The sequence below is a fragment of the Canis lupus genome, unplaced genomic scaffold, assembly GCF_011100685.1.
Source record: "Canis lupus familiaris isolate Mischka breed German Shepherd unplaced genomic scaffold, alternate assembly UU_Cfam_GSD_1.0 chrUn_S812H975, whole genome shotgun sequence".
Classification (NCBI taxonomy): domain Eukaryota; kingdom Metazoa; phylum Chordata; class Mammalia; order Carnivora; family Canidae; genus Canis; species Canis lupus.
The window spans coordinates 665-22,326 of record NW_023331769.1 but is presented as its reverse complement, the minus strand read 5'-3'; the positions used below and the strand labels follow the sequence as shown (position 1 = coordinate 22,326).

The window sequence follows — 21,662 nt, the reverse complement described above, 5'->3', positions numbered from 1 at the left end:
AAAATTGTAAACAAGAGTCATTTTACACTTTAATAGTTTGTGATTTTCAGAAAAAGTGCCCTTTATGAGAGATTAATCATTTGTTTAAATAAATTATTCCTCCGAATGAACTTTCCACTTTTGCACTTTTGATTTTGCACTCAACAAAATCTTGAGGTATGTTGTATGCTCTATTTTTCAGCACAGACTCTTAAATACATAAAACAATGGAAGTGGGACTACATAAAGTCATGTGGAATTTCTCCTGGTAATATTGAGTAAAACTATTTTGGTTATCTATATGATGACTGATGTACTTCTTTTCATGTGAACACAGAGATTTCAGAAAATCTGCTTCAGGAAAGGAAAAATATAAAGCTAGCACCAGTTTTCCAACTTAGTTTCGCATTGATAAGTTTCTAGAATTAGAAACAAGGAAAAGAAATTTTAACTGTAACTTTGTTTCCTTTCTATGAATTAGGACCATTTTTGAAGCACCTGACTTACTATAGTTATCATTATCTACTTAATTATGAAATATTTAGGAATATTTCAGACTACAGTTGACCTTTGAGCAACACAGTGGTTAGGTGCACTTACCCCCGTGCAGTCAAAACTCTGTATAATTTCTGATTCTCCCCAAATTTAATTACTAATAGCCTACTGGTGATGGGAAGCCTTACCAATAACACAGTCCATTAACACATGGTTTGTACATTACATGTGTATATAATATATTCTTAAAATAAAGTATGCTAGAGAAAAAAGGTTATTGAGAAAAACATAAGAGAAAATACAGTACAACACAACAGCCAAGAAAGTCCATGTGTAGGCTACCTAGACCTGCAGCTACAATTCCATGTTGGTCAAGGATCAAATGTGCATTACAAATATTCCCATCTAGAATGCTCTTATTTCTTATAAAAGGCATCCTCTCATTGAATTCCCAAAATAGGGTCTAAATACGGTACTAAGTGGTGGCCTAGGTGGCCCAGTCACTTAAGTGCCTGCCTTCATTTCCTTAAGGAACGATCAAAGTAATATAATGATCTTTTCGCCAAAAGTCTTTTCCTAAATACTTGCTTCTGTGACCCTGGTTTATTTCCAGGTGAGAATTGAGTTAGATGGTAGAAATAGCTTGCAATCCATTAATAAAGAGAACATATTTGCAATTTTATTTATACTTTTCCATTTATCAAAAACATAAGAGGGTAAGAAAATTATACACATAAAAACAACGTATCAGGAAATTTTAATTCGAAGACTCATTAATTAGTAGGATTTTCTCATAACAGTTTGTTTCCAAACTACCAATCATAGAAATCTAAGGTTCCATTGGAGATACTGTAGGATTGAGGGACAAAAGTCTACAGCTGTAGTCTCATCTCTCTTTTAGCTACACAGCTCCACTGGTCTCGGTTTTGTATAATACAGTTTAATGCAAAAACAGAAAACAAACAACAAAACAAAATAAAACAAAAACAAATTAAGTTCCATTCTTTGAAAAAAATATTGTTTTCCAAAAGGTAGTCACTAATTTAGTCAAAGTCCCTAATTTTTTTATTTTAATTTTATTTATTTATGATAGTCACAGAGAGAGAGAGACAGAGACACAGGCAGAGGGAGAAGCAGGCTCCATGCACTGGGAGCCTGATGTGGGATTCGATCCCGGGTCTCCAGGATCACGCCATGGGTCAAAGGCAGACGCCAAACTGCTGCGCCACCCAGGGATCCCAAAGTCCCTAATTTTACATAAGAGACAAGAAGGCCTCAGAAAGATTGCAGTTTGCCTCAGGTCAAAAGACCAAAGAGTTGCAGGCCAGGAATGTGCTTTAGGTCCTCCTGAGCTGAGAGTTTTTATGCCAGTTACTTCATCATCTTCAGGAAAAATACCTACATTTTAACTATAACTGACTGAAAATGAACACATAAAGGTTTGTCATGTGGCTCAATAACGACTAGGCATGAGGCACAAAACAGCTTTCTAATTAAATTATAAATTTTAAAGTCTAAAGTGTAATTTAAATTATAAATTTTAATGTTTATGAATAAAAATACAGCAATGGAAATGATCTTTACTCCTATTGGGAACAGTTAATAGACTGCATTTATAAGCACAAATTTTTTAAACCACAAGACACGGAACTTGAAGGAGAAAATCTTTAGTTGAACCAAAGAGGCTGAAATGGAGGAAACTCTTCCTGGAAACAATTATTCTTTTCCTCCAGCTAAAACTTGGTTTACCAAAATCAATCAACAAATGAGTTATCTATGTTGTGGATTATTAAACACAAAACAGACTTCTCTTTACCACCTAGTATGCTCTGTCCAACCTCTCATCATTATGAGAGTTGGTATGTTACAAAAGACAGGACTAACTTTAATTTAAATCCAGTCAGAAATTAGAGGTAAACCATCATTACCCACAAGTGGATTTATCTCTCTACCTCCCTCACAGCAGGAAGGGAGATTTGCCTAATGAGTGAATTGGGGAGAAGGCACTAGGCAGTGCTTAGGAGATTCCAAATCTCTTTTTTGAAAAGATGTGCTCACCCATGGTAACATGAATTCAGGTCTGCTCTCATCTTCGTGGGATGGGCATCAAACATTTGTTTCCTCCATTTACAACTGTGTGGGGAAGTGCCTAATTTGGGATAAAGAATTGGGAAGCCCACTGTGGCTACATACCCACCCAAACCACATCCTCCAATCTGTTAGCATGTATTAGTAACAAAGGCTACTAAGTTTAACTCCATCTGCCTGACTCCTGTGCTCTGAACTCAGAAAAAGAAGAGCACTGTCCTCTGCCACCTACCCCACCACAGCTCCAATGAGAGAAATGACCAGACAATACTTTGAAAAATGTTTCTTCTTGCTTGACTTTATAACTAACATTCATTGTTCAAAGCAACATATTTTGAAGAGGGAAAAGTTGGAAAGAACAATTTTAGAAACAAACAGAGAAAGTCAGACAAAACGAGGAGACAGAGGAGTATGTTCTAAATGAAACAAGGCCACGAGATAGAACCTCAGAAAAACAACGAAATGAAACAGAGATAAGGAGTCAGCCTGATAAAGAGTTCAAAGTAATGGTCACAGAGATGCTCAGCAAACTTGGAAGAATGGACGGATTCAGTGAGAACTTCAACAAAGAGAAAATATACAAAAGAACCAATTAGGGCTGAAGAATACAATAACTGAAATGAAAAATACACCAGACACAATCGACAGCAGATTAAAAGATGTGAAGAACAGATCAGCAATCTGCAAGAAAGGGTAGTAAAAATCATCCAAGCTGAAAAGCAAAAAGAAGAAATAATTTGAAAAATTAAGATACAGGGACCTCTGGAATAGCATCAAGTATAATAAAACTCACATTAGAGAGGTCCCAGAAAAGAAGAGAGAAAAGGGTGAAGAACTTATTGAAGAAAGAATACCTAAAAACTTCCCTAACCTGGGGAAGAAAACAGGCCTCCAGGCCCAGGAAGCATTGCCAGTCCCAAATAAAAGGAACCCAAAGAGTTTCACACCAAGACACATAATAACAAGTCAAAAATGAAAGAGAAAAGGAGAATCTTAAAAGCAGAAAAAAAAAAAAAGAAAAGAAAAGAAAGGAAAAGCAATTAGTTATATCAAAGCGAACCACTACAGGGATATCAGTGGATTTTTCAGCCGAAACTGTGGCATGCACTCTGGAAAACTTTGTGGAGGTTCCTCAAAGAGTTAAAAATAGACCTGCCCTACGACCCAGCAATTGCACTGCTGGGGATTTACCTCAAAGATACAGATGCAGTGAAACGGCAGGACACCTGCACCCCGATGTTTCTAGCGGCAATGTCCCCAATAGCCAAACTGTGGAAGGAGCCTCGGTGCCCATCGAAAGATGAATGGATAAAGAAGATGTGGTCTATGTATACAGTGGAATATTACTCAGCCATTAGAAACGACAAATACCCACCGTTTACTTCAACCTGGAGGGACCTCAAGGGTATTGTGCTGAGTGAAATAAGTCCATCGGAGAAGGACAGACATTAAAATGGTCTCATTCATTTGGGGAATATAAAATTTAGTGAAAGGGAATAAAGGGAGAGAAAATGAGTGAAATATCGCTGAGGGTGACAAAACATGAGAGACACCTAACTCTGGCAAATGAACAAGGTGTAGTGTAAGGGGAGGTGGGCGGGGGGTTGGGGTGACTGGGTGATAGGCACTGAGCGGGGCACTTGGGATGAACACTGGGTGTTATGCTAAATGTTGGCAAATCGAACTCCAATAAAAATCGGAGAAGGACAAACATTATATGGTCTCATTCATTTGGGGAATATAAATAATAGTGAAAGGGAATGGAAGGGAAGGGAGAAGAAATGGGTAGGAAATATCAGAAAGGGAGACAGAACGTGAAGACTCCTAACTCTGGGAAATGAACTAGGGGTGGTGGAAGGGGAGGAGGGCAGGGGATGGGGGTGAATGGGTGATGGGCACTGAGGGGGGGCACTTGACGGGATGAGCACTGGGTGTTATTCTGTATGTTGGTAAATTGAACACCAATAAAAGATAAATTTATCATATAAAAAGAAAGTTAAAAAAAAAGAAAAGAAATTGTCGCATGATATTTTCCAAGTGCTAAGAGGAAAAAACCTAGGATATTTTTGGCAGGTTTATAATTCAGAACTGAAAGAAAGATAAAGAGTTTCCCACACAAAACTTAAAGAAGTTCATCACCACTAAATAGGTCTTATAAGAGATGTTAAAAGGACTTCTTTAATCAGAAAAGCCCAGGGTACCTGGACGGCTGTCAGTGAAGAGTCTCCCAGGACCCTGGGATCAAGCTCTGTAAGGGACTCCCTGTTCCCTGCTCAGAGAGGAGCCTGCTTCTCCCTCTCCCTCTGCCCCTCCCTCCCCTTCACTTGTGTTCTCACTCACTTTGCTCTCAAAGAAAGAAAGAAAGAAAGACCATAACTAGAAATAAGAAAATGAGACAGTTTTTGTTTTAATTTTTATTTATTTATGATAGTCACAGAGAGAGAGAGAGGCAGAGACACAGGCAGAGGGAGAAGCAGGCTCCATGCACCGGGAGCCCTATGTGGGATTTGATCCCGGGTCTCCAGGATCGCGCCCTGGGCCAAAGGCAGGCGCCAAAACCGCTGCGCCACCCAGGATCCCCGAGACAGTTTTATCATAAAAACAAACATACAGTAAAGGTAATAGACCAATCATTTTTATAAAGCCAGTATGAGGGTTACAAGACAAAAGGAATAATATCAATTATATCTACAGTAACTAGTTAAGGGATACACAAAATACAAAGGTGTAAACTATGACATCAAATTTATAAAACAAGGCAGGGTGTAAAAATGCAGTGTTTTTAAAATCTGTTTGAACTGAAGTAACCATCAACCTTAAAAGAGATTGCTATACATACACAGGATGTTATATATGAACTTCATAGTAATCACAAACCAAATATTTATAACGGATACACAAATGGAAGAAAAGCATCCAAACATAATACTAAAAGTCATCGAATCAGAAGAGAATAGAGCAAGAAAACAAGGAAGTCGAATGAAAGAACAAGACTAAGGCTTCATTTAACATGAGTCTATGCTACATTTTTCTACATTAATAAATCCATGAATATACTATCAAAATCATAAGCCTATGTGCATTGATTGAAATGGGTATTTTAACAACAATGATACACAATGGAAATGGGTTGTTATTAAAGGCTCCCTATCACTGCCATCTTAGTCATCAATCATTCAAGTGATGGCATCAAGGTAAATATATGTGAATTTCATTTGAAATATCCAATTATTTGTGGGGTGCCTGGGTGGCTCAGTCAGTTAAGTGTCAGAATCTTGATTTTGGCCCAGGTCATGATCTTAGGGTCATGAGATCCGGCTCCACTCTGAGCATGGAGCCTGCCTAAGAGTCTCTCTTCTCTCTTTCCCATTGCCCTTTACCACCTGCTTGCTTTCCTTCATTTTTTTTCTCTCTCTCTCTCTCAAAAAAAAAAAAAAGAAAAGAAAGAATCAAATATTTCTTTGACTTACTTATTTAGAAAATCTCTACAGTTGCTCAGCAAGCCATTTTATAAAAATTGAAATAGAAGTAATATAAGTTAAAAAAAAGGTGTTATAAGAAAGCAATTAGGGATGTGCTCTCATGTAAGAAAATGCCAAAAACTTACAACATTTTTTAAACTGTTTTATTTATTTATTCATAAAAGTACAGAGAGAGAAGCACAGACATAGGCAGAGGGAGAAGCAGGCTCCCTATGGGGATCCTGTTGCGTGACTCAATCCCAGGACCCCTGGATCATGACCTGAGCCAAAGGCAGATACATGCTAAACCACTCAGTCATACGGGTGCCCCCCAAAACATAGAACTATCAATTTAGTGTTACAAGTTTATTTAATTCATAAAAAGGACTTACCGTGGAATCGTTAAAATCATAAATATCCCTACATGGTTAAGCGTTTGGATTCTAATCATTCACTTATGCATAGGGGTGGAAAATTGAGTTACAGCAAACTTTAAACATAGTATAAACTATTGCTAATCAGAGAATAAGTCAAAGCATCTAAGTGTACTTTGGGTTAGTAGGTAATAATATTTACTTTGCAAAATCCAATTTAACATAGCTTTTCAAGGAAATGGGTCTGTTTGGGGGTGCCTTGGGAACTCAGTTGGTTAAACATCCAACTCTTGATTCCAGCTCAGATCATCATCTCGGAGTCATGGGATCAAGCCCTGAGTCAGGCTCCACACTCAGTGGGGAGCCTGCTTGAGATTCTCCCCCTCCCTCTACCTCTCTCCCCACTCATGGGCACACTCTCTTCTCTCTCAGATACATAAAATCTTTAAAAAATAAGAAGATAAAATGTGTCAGTTTAGTGGTATTTATTGAATAAAGTTAATAATAGGTATCTCTTGACAATAAGAGCTCCAGGAGCTTTAAAAAATACCATAAAATTTCTGTCCCATTTCCTTATTAGCACAAACCAGTATAACTTTTACTTAATGAGTATTATTCAGTTAACTCAGAATTTCACCAAATTAAAAACAAAAATTTTATTGGAAATCTGAAACTCAAGAAAGAAAGATAATATAACTAACCTTGAACAAGTGAGTTTCAATGCTGCTAACTGAAGTCTGCGGCCTTGAGGTAGGAATCATTACATTTTCTCTTGGAGTAACATTTCTATCCAGCAGTAAACTACTAGTCCAATTTCCAACATAAGGCCCTTCCAAGACTGGTCCCATAGTAAGAGTGCTGTGGAAAGGTCTGTTCTGCTGTCTCTCCACCAGATATTTGGTACTGATATCTGCCAGCCTCTCATTAGTCCTGTGAAGATTACACAACACAAGTGCTTAGTATTTTATTTCTACCCAAATCATTCCTGCATGACCTGCATTTTTTTAAGTTTCCATAATAGCAAACAGAATGTGCCAGTAAACAGTGTTTTAACACTGAAAATGTGACAGAGCAGAGCTACTACATATATTTATAGGTTTAAAATTATTCCAAAGGAGTATATATGATTCCAGGGATAACTAACTAACAAGAAATTCAAATTAGGGGAGGGAAAGAAATGGCTGACAGTGATGCACATGGATTGACAGGTAATACTTGCTACCTTCTGGAATGGCTGTAATTACAAGATTCTGGAGAATGCCGTTACACATATTTGTATTTAGTAAAGCAGCTCAGAACATAAAAATAAACCATCCCTCAAAGACATTTTCAAGGATGTGCTTTCACCACTCTTGTACATTTTTCTCATTGCCTCAGAGAAATTGAGGGTTTCGCACCGAGGAATACCTCAGACCAACAACCTCTAGGGGCCAGGTAGATGGCAGAGCAGTGATCAGAAGGACCGAAACAGCTCCAGAGGCAATTAGCTGATAACACACTTACCAAGGCCCTGGAAGTAGAATCTGCCCTTTTTTGTCTTCCACACACCCCCTCATGCCCACCATGATGCTATTTTAGCCACGTTGGGATTTATACTGCCTTTCACCCCAGTGTGAATCTTTCTCTGTTTCACATGTATACTTTTATATAAAGTAGAAAACATACAAAGGTTTCCCCCACCCTCAGGCTCTCTAGTAATAATACCAAAGACACAATCAAGAAAGTTAATTTACCAACCTGTATACTATTGGCACTTGATCTTTTGGGTTAAAGGTGTAATCTTCCAAAAATGAACTCATTAATATTTCTATTTAGGGTAATTCTGACAAAAAATTTTATAGTAATATGCTGTCTAAATACCCACTATTTGCTTCGACGTGGATGGAACTGGAGGGGAGGGTATTATGCTGAGTGAAATAAATCAATCGGAAAAGGACAAATATTATATGGTCTCATTCATTTAGGGAATATAAAAATTAGTGAAAGGGAATAAAGGGAAAGGAGAGAAAATGAGTGAAAATATCAGTGACGGTGACAAAACACGGGACACACCTAACTCTGGGAAACAAACAAGGGATGGTGGAAAGGGAGGTGAGCAGGGGGTTGGGGTGACTGGGTGATGGGTACTGAGGGGGACACTTGGGCGGGATGAGCACTGGTTGTTATGTAATATGTTGGCAAATTGTTATGCAACATGTTGGCAAATTGAACTCCAAAAAAAACAAAACAAAACAAAACAAAAAACCTTTTAAGTAGGGTTGTAAAGATGCAGGTATGTGAATCTGCTCTTTCCACTACAAATTTTATGAAGTTTAAATATAGACACGTATTCCCAATGAAAATTTAGTGTTCTAATTGAAATATACCATAATTGTAAAATACATGCTGGATTTTTAAGACTTCGAATGAAAAAAATATGAAATATCTCAGTAATAATTTTATATTGATCACAAGTTGAAAGGATATTTTTTGACGTATTGTGTTAAATAAAATATATCAACTTTAAAAAAATAATATGCTGTCTAAATTATAAAGTTTTAAACAATTAGTTTGTAAAGACAACAAGATAGAGTAACTGAAAATATTAACGGGAAAAAGTAAAATCATATACCCCCCCCCACACACACACACAAAAAGAGGAGAGAGGCAAACTATCCTGGATGAACATAAAATGGTAAGTTTATTTACAAACGTTATTTTCCAAAATTATACTATCCAGTTGGCTTTCACTTCCTACTAATCTCATGAACCCATCTCCATAAAAATTATGCTTTAGAGGCAAATCAATAAGCTAAATCTATTTTCATTGATTCTGTTTTAACTTACTTGCTCAGTTTTTTTGTCAATGACATTCGCATTTCTGATTCTTCTAGGTAGAGTTGCCTGTACTTTTCCAATTCTATTTTAAGTTCCTGAGAATTTCTTATTTGGGATTGAAGTTCAGATTCCAGCTCTTTAATTCTGAGTGCCACTTGACTTCTTATTGAAGCATCATGACTTGCTCTTAACTGCTCTAAGTTTTCTTGAGATGCTGCTTGTCTCTAAAGCAAATTAAAAGCACAGTTTTAAAACAGCTAAAACTTGAGTAATTATAGTATATTTCTTTCCTTCAGTTGGGACTCAATGATTCAGAGAGCAATTTTAAATGTGTAAAAAAAAGCTGAAGTGTAAAATATTTATCACCAATGTCACCTGAATTGAATCTGAATGATAAAAATAAAGTTTAATCATTCTTATATTAGTACTCATGCAATCTGATACTTCAAAGAACAAGAGAATCAATTAAAAATTTTAAAAAGTGCATAATACAACTTGAGAATAACCTGTTTCTTGATTTCTGCTCAGAGCATGTTCTCAGTCAGAGGTCCTGAGGCCAAGCCCTGTGTCGCACCCAGTATGGAGTCTACCCAGGATTCATTCTGTCTCTCTGTCTCTCCCCCTCTGCCAATCCCCCTGCTCATGTTCAATAAATAAATAAGGAAATAAATAAATAAATGAAATCTTCAAAAAGGAAGAATAACCTAGGAATGGAACATGGAGCCCAATGCAGGGCTTGATTTCACAAACCTGAGACCAAGACCTGAGCTGAGATCAAGAGTCTGCTGCTTAACCAACTGAGCCACCCAGATACTCCATGGTAAAAGTTTTATTTTTTTAAATTTATTTATTTTTAAAGATTTTATTTTATTTATTCATGAGAGCCAGAGAGAGAGAGAGAGAGAGAGAAAGAGAGAGAGAGAGAGAGAGAGAGAGAGGCAGAGACACGGGCAGAGAAGAAGGAGGCTCCACGCTGGGAGCCCGATGTGGGACTCGGTCCCGGGACTCCAGGATCACGCCCTGGGTCAACTGCAGGTGCTAAAACCACTGGGCCACCCAGGAATCCCCATGGTAAAAGTTTTATTTTATTTTATTTTTTCCCCATGGTAAAAGTTTTAAATCACAATTTTTTCTTTTCCTCTTAATCGTCTTGTTTCAGGGGATCCCTGGGTGGCTCAGCAGTTTACCACCTGCCTGCGGCCCAGGGTGTGATCCTGGCATGGAGCCTGCTTCTCCCTCTGCCTGTGTCTCTGCTTCTCTCTTCCTCTCTCTATGTATCTCCTGAACACATAAATAAAATCTCAAAAAAAATAGTCTTGTTTCATACATACTGGTCATAAAAATAAAATGATTCTCTCCTGAGAATCATTCTGAAAGATCAATTTAGTGAGAATAATGATGAAAACTGAAATCTTTACAGGGAGGAACGAATGCCTCCAGAAATATACCAAACAGATTGCTGTAAAGGAAGCAGAGGAAACATACACAATGCATATAACCAAAGTGTAATTTGTAATGAAATAAATGAAAGCATATCACAGATCAATAAACTAATCTGTAAAAATAGACTGACTTCTTTTCATCTTTCTTCTACAATCAATCTTGCTCTCTGGTCAATCTCCCATGTATAATACTTTTCTACTTGAATGCCTTGTACCACATTGACTTCTGCGTGACTTCTGAGGTTTACTACTTTTTCTTCCAAGTTCTTTTTAATCTGTTTTAGTTTTTCACATTCCCTCTCTGTTGCTTTCGTAGATAATAACTCCTGTAGAAGAACTTGATTTTTTGCATCCAGGTCTATACATTTTGAAGATGCAGTTTCAAATATTGCTCTAAGATCACCAATCTCCATGAATAGAACAATACAGTTTGGAAATGGAATGAAATTAGCTTAACTCAAAACTATAACCAACATTTTAAAAAACATTTTATGTTTAAGTCTCTGTACTGAACCGTAGGCTCGAATTCATAATGTCAAGATCAAGAGTCATATGCTCTACTGACTGAGTCAGCCAGGTGCTCCCATTTTAAAATAAATTCATTTGCAATAAAATATAATCTATATTGTAGTAGAGTCTTAGAATGTGGAACCCTGAAGCACTTAGAAAATTAAGAACAAAGTTAAAACCACTAGGAGTTACTAAAAAAGATCTCTGCTATCATTGTCTTTGCCACACAACATTTGTACTTCATTTTATGCTTTTATTTTTCTATGACTGCTTCAGATCTTTCCTCCATAAAATAACTGTAAGTCACCTCTTAGTATAAAGTCTCTTATATAGGCAAATTGAATTCAAATAAAATTTTAAAAAAGAAAAGAAAGTCTCTGGCCCCTTCCCCCATCCTAACACACCATAATTTTTAAAAATTATTTATTCATGAGACACATAGAGAGAGACAGAGATATAGGCAGAGGGACAAGCTCCACAGGGAGCCCGATGAAGGACTCGATCCCAAGGCCCTAGGATCATGCCCTGAACCAAAGACAGATACACAAACCACTGAGCCACTCGAGTGTCCCAATGAATACTCCCATTAATTTTTTAAAAGTTTTAGTAATATCATATTGACTTATGTAGGTCTGAACCAATAAATGCTTCCTAAGAGAAGACTTTGAAAATAAGACTCTAATTATTGAATCTATAAATACTGATTCTAAGCCACAAGCCTTTTTCTGAATTACAAATGATTTACATTAATTTGAATTGCATTCCCAGGAGAAATGATTCTCAGGATTAAGAAACCACACCTCTCAGTATAAAAATTTAGGGAGATGAAACATATACTTTCGGACAAAAAAAAAAAACAAAACACCTAATTGAATAGTATTCTCTTATAATCCTCTGTTACTCCCACAAAACAAGGGAACATACTAAGCACCAAAAACCACCACTGAAAAACCTGACAGGGTTTCAGTGATTCTGAGTTGGGAAGAACTTCTTTCTTCTGGATATGATTGATAAGACAGGGTAAGTGGATGTGGTGGTTTTATAAATTTTTTGACACTTCTCCCATGATAATCCCACCCCTTAAAATGTGCTGACCTTAGTAATTGGTTTCCAGTGAATAGAATTCGGCAGAACTGCTGTGTGATTTTTTTAAGGCTAGGTTAAAAAATGTGATATAGCTTCCATTGACATTCTTCTTCTAGGGAAACTAACCCTTAGAATCTACTGCTGTGGGAAGCCCAGGCCACCTGGTGTGTCTTCATGTAGACATTTCAGCTGAGACTGACCCAGCTAACGTCCTTGCCAAAAGCCAGCCTCAACAGCTAAACATTTGCATGAATGTGATTTTAGATGATTCTAGTCCCCAGCTTCCAGTCATCTCAGCTGACACCAAATGAAGAAGAAATGAGTTGGCCTTACTCGGCTTTGCCTAAACTAAACACTTGTGAACCAAATAAATGCTGTTTTGAGCAACTAGGTTTTCAGGTGGTTTATGATGCCGCAATAAATAACTGGCACAGAAACTGATATTAAACATGGGGTGCTGACATTAAAATATTTAAACCTGAACCTCCTTTGAACCGAGAGGTAGGTAGAAACTGAAAGGATGTAGGGAAGAGTAAGAATGAAAACCAAAAGGGCTTCCAACAGACTGTTAATGGAAACCTGATGGCCCTTGAAGAGGCTGACAGTAAAGGTTCCAGGCAAGTGAAGAAAATGACACTAGAGGAAAAGGAACTTGCGCCACAAACCACTTGAAAGTAAAACGGGACACAAAAGATAAACTAAACAAGGTCTATGCAGTATGAAAGACCCAGACAAACTGGGTGCAAATATTTTGTCCACATTTATAGCCTTTCCATATGCTGAAATGTCAAATAATGCTAAAATAAAGAATTGCATCCTGGGTCAAGAGCAAATCCAGGAAAACATGGCCTATGGATGAAGCCAAGATTATAAAAACTTTTGTTAAGACCTCAGAAGGATTTCAGGTATGCCTCAAATTTCTTTTAAGGATCTTAAGAGTATGAGCTTCACAGGAGAGCCCAGTTGAAAAGTTTATCTCAAAAGATCTGCGAGACTGGCTTTTCTACTGACATAAAATCAATCCATTGATTCTCACAGAAAAACTCAAGAAGTTAAGAAAATTATAGCATCAAAACCACTGTTTTGCGAGCTTGGACTAAAAGAGACCTAGATAGCACGGACTGAAAATAGGCCTTTGGGTCTTAGAAGTCCCCACAGGGAGGCAGCAGGCTGAAAACACAACTGCAAACACAGGTCATTGGACAGAACCAAGAGCTCAGAGAGGATAGACAGCAAAGAGCCATGGAGAAAAATTTCCATGGTTTCAGACTAAGTCTGACTGAAAAATGGACAGCATGCATCAGGCTGCATTTCAAACCTGCTATGGTCTAGTGTGACTTCCATCTTCTTTCTGAATGGAAGAGTCTTTAGCAAGTAACCAGAATGTTGTGTTTTCAATAGTAGAGAACTGTTCTCTTTAATTCTCAAGTCTTCATTCCTATTGAGAGAACCTGCACTCCAGGGACTAAAATTTAGACAACATAACCCTGGCACCTTATCCCCGCTGCACCTGATTAAGATGGCAAGATCTTGGACTCCATCCTGAACCCGATGCCATGATAACTGAGATTTGTCGGAGGGTACTGGGAGGAGGTGAGTGCATTTTTCATGTGAAAGGAATATAGAACACTGTGGCCAGTGGGTAAATTACACTAAAAATTGCGTTCTTCATGTGTTCATAGGTGTTCCAGCATTCCATTAAAACTAAACAAAACAAAAAGACCGTGGGCTAACCTTAGTGACTTGCTACTAACGAACAGAATATGGTCAATGTGATGTTGTGTGTATTCCAAGGCTAGGCTACGAAAGGCAACACAGCTTCTGCCCTGTTCTGTATCTCAGCCTGCTTACTCGGAATTTAGCCCCTCCTCTTGTGAGGAGGCTCAGGCCACAAAGAGAGTCCAGGTGTGCCAGTGTAAGCATTTTGGCTGCCTGCCCTAACTATAAATCTAGGCAACAGCCAGCATCAACAACACCAGACATGAACTTTTTCTCTTGGTTTTTCCCCATTTAGGAGGACATTATCTGTGCATTTTTTCATATATTCCCTTTATTATGTTGAGGTATGTTCCCTCTTAAACCTACTTTGTGGAGGGTTTTTATCATGCATGGATATTGTACTTCATCAAACGCTTTTCCTACATCTATGGAAATGATGACGATTCTTCTTTCTTTTATTAATATGGTGCATCACAATGATTGATTTGCAGATACTGAATCACCCGTGTAACCCAGGAATAAATCCCATTTGATCATGGCGGTGATTTTCTTAATGTATTGTTAGATTCAGTTTGCTACTATTTTGTTAAGGATTTTTGCACTAGAAAATTGGCCTGTAATTCTCTTTGTGTTGTCTTTATCTGGTCTTGGTGTCAGGGTAATGCTGGCCTCATCAAATGAATTTGGAAGTTTTCCTTCCTCTTCTGTTTTATGGGACGGTTTGAGAAGAACGCATACTAACTCTTTCTTTAAATGCTTGGTAGAATTGGACTCTGAAGCCATCTGGTCCTGGACTTGTGTTTGTTCCAAGTTTTTGGATGAGTGATTCAATTTCTTGGCTGGTTAGCATTCTGTTCTACTTTCTTCCTGCTTCAGTTTTGGCAATTTATATGTTTCTCAGAACTTATCCATTTCTTCTAGGTTGTCCAATTTGTTTGACATATATTTTTCATAATATTCTCTTATAATTGTTTGGATTTCTGCAGTGTTGGTTATTCTCCTCTGTCATGTGTGATTTTATCTGGGTCCTTTCCCTTTTCTTTTTGAGAACTATGGCTAGAGCCTTATCAATTTTATTAAATTTTTCAAAGAACCAGCTACTGTTGATCTGTTCTATTTTTATTTGTGTTTAGTTTCTATATCATTTATTTCCACTCTAATGTTTTTTTAAAGATTTATTAATTGGGGCGGGGGGGAGGGGCAAAGGAAAAGGGAGAGAGAGAATCCACCAGTAGACTGAGGTTGGAGGCTGAAGCAGGCTTCAATCCCAGGACCCTGAGAACGTGACCTTAGCCAAAATCAAAGAGTTGGTCAGTTAACCAACTCAGCCACCCAGGACCCCCATTTTTCCTCTAATTTTTATTATCTCCTTCCTTCTACTGGCTTTAGGTTTCATTTGTTGTTCTTTTTCTAGCTTCTTTAGGTGTAAGGTTAGTTTGAGATTTTTTTTTTTTTTTGCTTCTTGAGGTAGGCCTGTATTGCTATATATACTTCCCTCTTAGAATCAGTTTGGCTGCATCTGAAAGGTTTTGGGGGGATCCCTGGGTGGTGCAGCGGTTTGGTGCCTGCCTTTGGCCCAGGGCGCGATCCTGGAGACCCAGGATCGAGTCCCGCATCGGGCTCCCGGCATGGAGCCTGCTTCTCCCTCCTCCTCTGCCTCTCTCTCTCTCTCTCTCTGTCTATCATAAATGAATAAATAAATATTAAAAAAAAACATTAAAAAAAGGTTTTGGACAATTGTGTTTTCATTTTCATTTGTTTCCATGTCTTTTGAAATTTCTTCATTTATTTCCTGGTTGGCCCACACATTGATAGTACGATGTTATTTCACCTCCATGTATTTGTGGTCTTTTCAGACGGTTTTTTGTAGTCCACTTCTAGTTTCATAGTATTGTGGTCAGGAAAGGTGCATGGTAGGACTTCAATCTTTTTGTACTTCCTAAGGCCTGTTTTGTGGCCTAATGTATGATCTAGTCTAGAGAATATTCCAGATCTGTATTCTAATTTCATTTATTGCACTCTTCATCTCAGATTCTTTTTAAACTCTTCTATCTCTGTTGTAAGGGTCTCACTGATGTCTTCCATTCTTTACTCAAGTCCACTGAACATCCTTATGGTCACTGCTTTAAATCCTCCATCAGGCACGTTATTTCTCTCTCTCTCACTTAGATCTCTGGCCCTGTGGCATTATCCTGTTCTTTCATTTGAGATAATTCCTCTGTCTTCTCATTTTGTCTAGGTCTCTGACAGTTTCTCTGGGTTAGAAAAGCCAGTTATGTCACTTGTTCCTGAAAGTAATGGACCACTGAAAATGGTCCCGTAGTGCCCAGGGCCTGGTGCTTGAGGGAGGGTCTCCAGGGTGTGTGGCATGCACTCTGCTACTGGGTTCTGGCTCCTCTATCCCTCAGGCCAGTCATCTGAGAGATAGGCTCTCAGTATCTGCTGTGGGCAGTGTTTGGTACTTGGCCCTGAATCTAGCAGGTTTGAACTAGCTTGCGAAATGAGACCTGTCACAGTCCACTGGAACTGAGGACCCTGCAAAACTCTGGTCAGGACACATGGTGTCCGCAGGGGTTTGTACTGGTCTTCTGGGGGAAGGGCTTGCTGTGCTGGAACTGAGGCAAGCATGATTCAAAAGGGCAGTTCCCCTGGAGTGCAAACGGGTGGTGGCTGGTGTAAGCAAGTTAGGCAGCTGGTGTCAGAGTGGCACTGATTCCCACAGGTGGCTCTGTGTTTGTGCTCAGGGCCAGGGGAGGGAAATGGCACCAGCCAGCTGCTTCCGTTCTGTGTGCCTCTCTCCAAGTATAGTGCCCTACACATTCTACCATAGCCAAGCCCCAATAACCTTTAAAATTTCCAGGCTTTAAGCCCTCCATAGTTGCAAGAACTCAGGAAATTCAGCCACTCTCCTTCTTCCAAGCCAGTGGCTACGTGCTTCCCAGGTGTTCTCTCCTGCCCTTCGCTGGGACCCATACTCCCTCCCCATCTGCTGCAGATAGGATCTCTTTCTCTTCTAAACTATATCTCTGTACTTCGACTTCTTTAAAGTGGCCTCTTCTCTCTCTTAGTTGTGACCTTTGTTCATGTCAGTATTCAGGTAGATTTATGGGGGTGGTATGTAGGATGAGTTGATAGGTATCTAGTTGTATTAGTGGGATGAGGTGAGTCTAGGCTCTCCTACCCTGCCACCATCTTCCTTTCTCTAAGACATTTTTTCTAAAGAATCCCTTCAATTACAAATTATTAAAACTAGACAAGAACTCCTCTTTTAATTTCCCCTCATGTTAGGGAGAGAAAAACGGACTGGCAAGCAGAGAGACATGTGATTTGAAGATACCAGCTGAACAACTAGTAAAAGTTTTAATAAGCAAAACGGAACCTTTTATCTGAATTCAAGTAAACTGCACTTCTAAAAGAAAGGCAGCATTGAGTGCTTTTTAAATCAATAATCTTCATTCTCCCTTCATCAGTGATGACATAAGGAGAACGTTATGGAATAATTTCTAATCTTTTCATTAGCGAAACAAATGTATTGTCCTTTGGCACACTTAAATTAAATATTAATTTCTCCTTTATCTTACTGCAAGCTTATGTTTTCAGGGACGAGGGTAGTAAGACTATCTCATCTTTATATCAGTACTAGAATGCTTCTCCATATCAATAGGTTCACTTTGAAATTTTTTTTGTGATTCAAATGCTCGCCTATATTTGTCTCTGATAATTTGATTGTTTTTTAAAATATTTAATTATTTATTCATGAGAGACCCCAACAGAGACAGAGGCAGAGACACAGGCAGCGAGAGAAGTAGACTGCCATGAAAGGAGCCTGACGTGGACTCAATCCTGGGTCTCCAGGATCACGCCCCTGGGCTGAAGGCAGTGCTAAACCACTGAGGACCCGGGTCTTTCCCTGATAATTCAATTAAATGCAACAAGATATTTTACAGGTGTATTCTTGACATAATGTAATGAAATGTTTATTCTATTAATTACGTATTGACCTATCAAGTACAGCTATGCATATCTTTCTATTTCAGTAAAAGAAGATGGATACAGGCAACTCTGTTTCCAAAGAATGTAGGATCTGTGCCAAGAACGGGATCGGCGGCGCCAGTCTTGTATGCACAAGAACCAGGTCAAAAGAGTACTAATTGTGAACTTTAAGATGATGGATAAGCAAGACTTCCAACACAGGAAGGCTGATACCCCAGGAGTTAATCCTTTATATCCTAGATGTGAAATCTATGGGTGAGTCTATGCATTATACAAAGTTAATAAAACAACAACGAGTACATAGTAGACAGTGGATCCTACAACCAGACGATGGAAATGGATGCGGGAGGCCACTGGAGTGAGAAACTACAGGTATTACTGGAGAAGAGAAACGGGACTCTATCTTTTTGAGCCTGGCTTCTCATTGTGTCAGGTAGTCAGCAAGACATAAGCTGGCAAAAGGCTCCTTCAAAAAGTATAAGTCTCTACAGGAGTAAAGTTAGGTTCTACTACATTGACTTATTACATAATTGTAATATAAATGAGTGGTAATTTGCAAGAGGACTAGGAAAGAATTCTCATAAAATTTGATTTGGTAGTGGCCTAAGGATAGACATATAGGTCAATGTATTAGAATTGAGAATCTAAAAATAAACTCTCAAATTATAAGGGGATCCCTGGGTGGCGCAGCGGTCTGGCGCCTGCCTTTGGCCCAGGGCGCGATCCTGGAGACCCGGGATCGAATCCCACGTCGGGCTCCCGGTGCATGGAGCCTGCTTCTCCTCTGCCTGTGTCTCTGCCTCATCTCTCTCTCTCTGTGACTATCACAAATAAATAAAAAAATTAAAAAAAAAAACTCTCAAATTATGGTGGATTGATTTTCAACAAGGGTGTCGAGACACTAAAATGGAATAAGAATAGTCTTTTTAACAAATGGTACTGAGACAAATGGATATCCACACACAAAGTAATAAAATTAGACCTCTACCTCACAACATATGTACAAACTTAACATGAAATATTAAGAGCTAGGGATCCCTGGGTGGCACAGTGGTTTGGCGCCTGCCTTTGGCCCAGGGCGCGATCCTGGAGACCCGGGATCGAATCCCACATCGGGCTCCCGGTGCATGAAGCCTGCTTCTCCCTCGGCCTGTGTCTCTGCCTCTCTCTCTCTCTCTCTCTGTGACTATCATAAATAAATAAAAATTGAAAAAAAATATTAAAAAAAAGAAAAGAAATATTAAGAGCTAAAATTATAAAACTCATAGAAAAAACAGGTGTGTATGTTCGTGATTGCATTTGGCAACAGTTTCTTAAATATGGCATCAAAAGACAGAAACAGATTAAGGATTTCATCAAAATCTAAAAAATAAAAGCTTCTATGCTTCAAATGTAACCATCAAGCAAAAGTGAAAAGGCAAGGTGATGAATAAAATATTTGAAAATCATATCCCTGATAAGGGGTCTGTAGTTAGGATATAGATAGAACTCTTACAATAATGAAAAGACAGTCCAATATAAAAATGGGCAAAATAAATGATTAGTTCTTTAAGCAAGATATGAAATGAATAATGACCACATATAAAGTGAGATGCTCAACATCACTAGTTCTAAGAAATATGCAAATTAAAACCACAAGACAGATGGAACTCAACAAGTGTATTATGCTAAGTGAAATAAGTCAGAGAAAGACAAATACCATATGATTTCACTCCTATGTGGAATTAAGAAAAAAAAAAGCCAACAACAGATGAACATAGGGGAAGGTGGAAAAAAAGGAGAGAAAGAGAGGCAAACCATAAGAGACTCTCAACCATAGAGAATAAACTAAGTGTTGCTGTCGAGGTGGGCAGGGGGGACTAGATGAGTGATGGGTATTAAGGAAGGCACTTGTACTGATGAGCACTGGGTATTTAAGTGAGGAATCACTAAATTCTACTCCTGACACCAAGATTACATGATATGTCAACTAACGAGAATTCAAATAAAAATTTGAAACAAATGAAAATACCCCTACAACGTGTCATTTTACACCCAATAGAATAGCTATAACAAAAACAACAGATAATGACAAACATTGACAAGAATCAGGGAAAATGAGAATCCTCAAACACTGGTGACATAAATGTAAAATGGTGCAGCCAGTTTGGAAAATAGTCTGGCAGTTCCTCAAAAGGTTTAAACCAAAAATGTTAAAGGTCCTTTAACATATGAACTAACAATTCCATTTATAAGTATATACCCAAGAGAAGTGAAATGTTCACGCAAAAGCTTGTACATGCGTATTCACAACAGCATTATTAACAACAGCCAAAAAGTGTAACAGCTCAAACGTCCACCAAATGAAATACATAAATAAAACGTGGGCTGTCCATATGGTGGGATAGTATTCAGAAATAAAAAAATAATAAAGTTCTGACACATGGCACAAAATAAATCTAAAAACATGCTAAACCAAAGAAGGCAGTCACAAAGGATCAAATATTTGGTGATTCCATTGAGATGACCTGTCCAAAATCAGCAGCAAATCGATAGAGACAGAGACTAGAACGGTGACTACCTATGGCTAAGAAGAATAGGGAGGGGGAAACTAGCATGATGTGCCAGTTAAAGGGCATAGGGTTTATTTTTACGGTGACAAAATGTTCTAAAATGGATTGTGGTAGTCTTTGAATATGCATCTTTTTTTTTTAATTTTTTATTTATTTATGATAGTCACATAGAGAGAGAGAGAGAGAGAGGCAGAGACACAAGCAGAGGGAGAAGCAGGCTCCATGCACCGGGAGCCCGACGTGGGATTCGATCCGGGGTTTCCAGGATCGCGCCCTGGGCCAAAGGCAGGCGCCAAACCACTGCGCCACCCAGGGATCCCTGAATATGCATCTTATGTTCATTATATCTCAATAAAGTTATTACCAAAAATATATATCAAGTATGTAAGATTACTAGGAAAATCTGTATTTTACTGCTCAAAGCACAGAGGGATTTATTTCCCAATGATTTTAGAGTCCCAAAACTAATTAAAAATTACCTTCTGTCTTAGCATATTAATCTGAATTTCCATTTCCGTTTGACTGGTTTTTAAATCTCCATAGAAAGGAAGCTCTCCATTTTCATATTTACTTAATATCCTTCTTAACATGTTTATTAAGTGGTTCTTAAGCCTGCAGAAGGTATAGAATGAGTAAGTCAGGTCCTTTAAGAAGAATATTTAATACTTATTTAAATAGATAATAGGTTCTATCACATAAACAAATCTATACTTATGATATCTCATTTGTTCCAATCTCTCATTGTTTGAGAGAATACCAACTAAATTACATTGCTAAGTAAAAAAATATGGAAAAGATTTTTATGACACATATGGCAGTTGAAGGGTTAACAGGGTAACTATTAAGAGTTCTTGTAAGTTATTATTAATATCTATTTTCAGTATGTGAATATAAAAATTAATCTATTATTAGGTAGTAGAGGCTAGTAATCCACAGTGAGGAAGAAAAGCATCCTCATCTATTAATGTTTTATAAAGACACAAAAATACATTTTGGTACCCACCTACCCCCGTCTAAAAGAAGGAAAAAAATACAGACAAAAAACATCAAAGGAGATCATTCAAAACAGAAAGAGAAACAGGAAAGAAAAATATTTATAAAGTTTGAATTCAGAGGAAGAAGGAAGAGGCAGAGCTTTAGAAGAAA

The 21,662-nt window shown here is 38.1% G+C and overlaps 1 protein-coding gene across 2 annotated transcripts in view; it reads right to left on the bottom strand.

The window, feature by feature from the left end:
• The window catches only part of LOC119879428 (ankyrin repeat domain-containing protein 26-like), a 31,268-nt gene extending 10,121 nt beyond the window's left edge, over positions 1-21,147 (bottom strand). For both annotated transcript variants that reach the window (XM_038589710.1, XM_038589711.1), the window contains exons 1-3: positions 20,996-21,147; positions 9,224-9,438; positions 7,099-7,327 (exon numbers count right to left, since the gene is read on the bottom strand). In XM_038589710.1, coding sequence (XP_038445638.1) covers positions 7,099-7,327; positions 9,224-9,438; positions 20,996-21,106 — 555 coding nt within the window. In that variant the 5' untranslated portion in view covers positions 21,107-21,147. The remainder of the gene's footprint in view (positions 1-7,098; positions 7,328-9,223; positions 9,439-20,995) is intronic.
• Between the last annotated feature and the right edge of the window lie 515 nt (positions 21,148-21,662).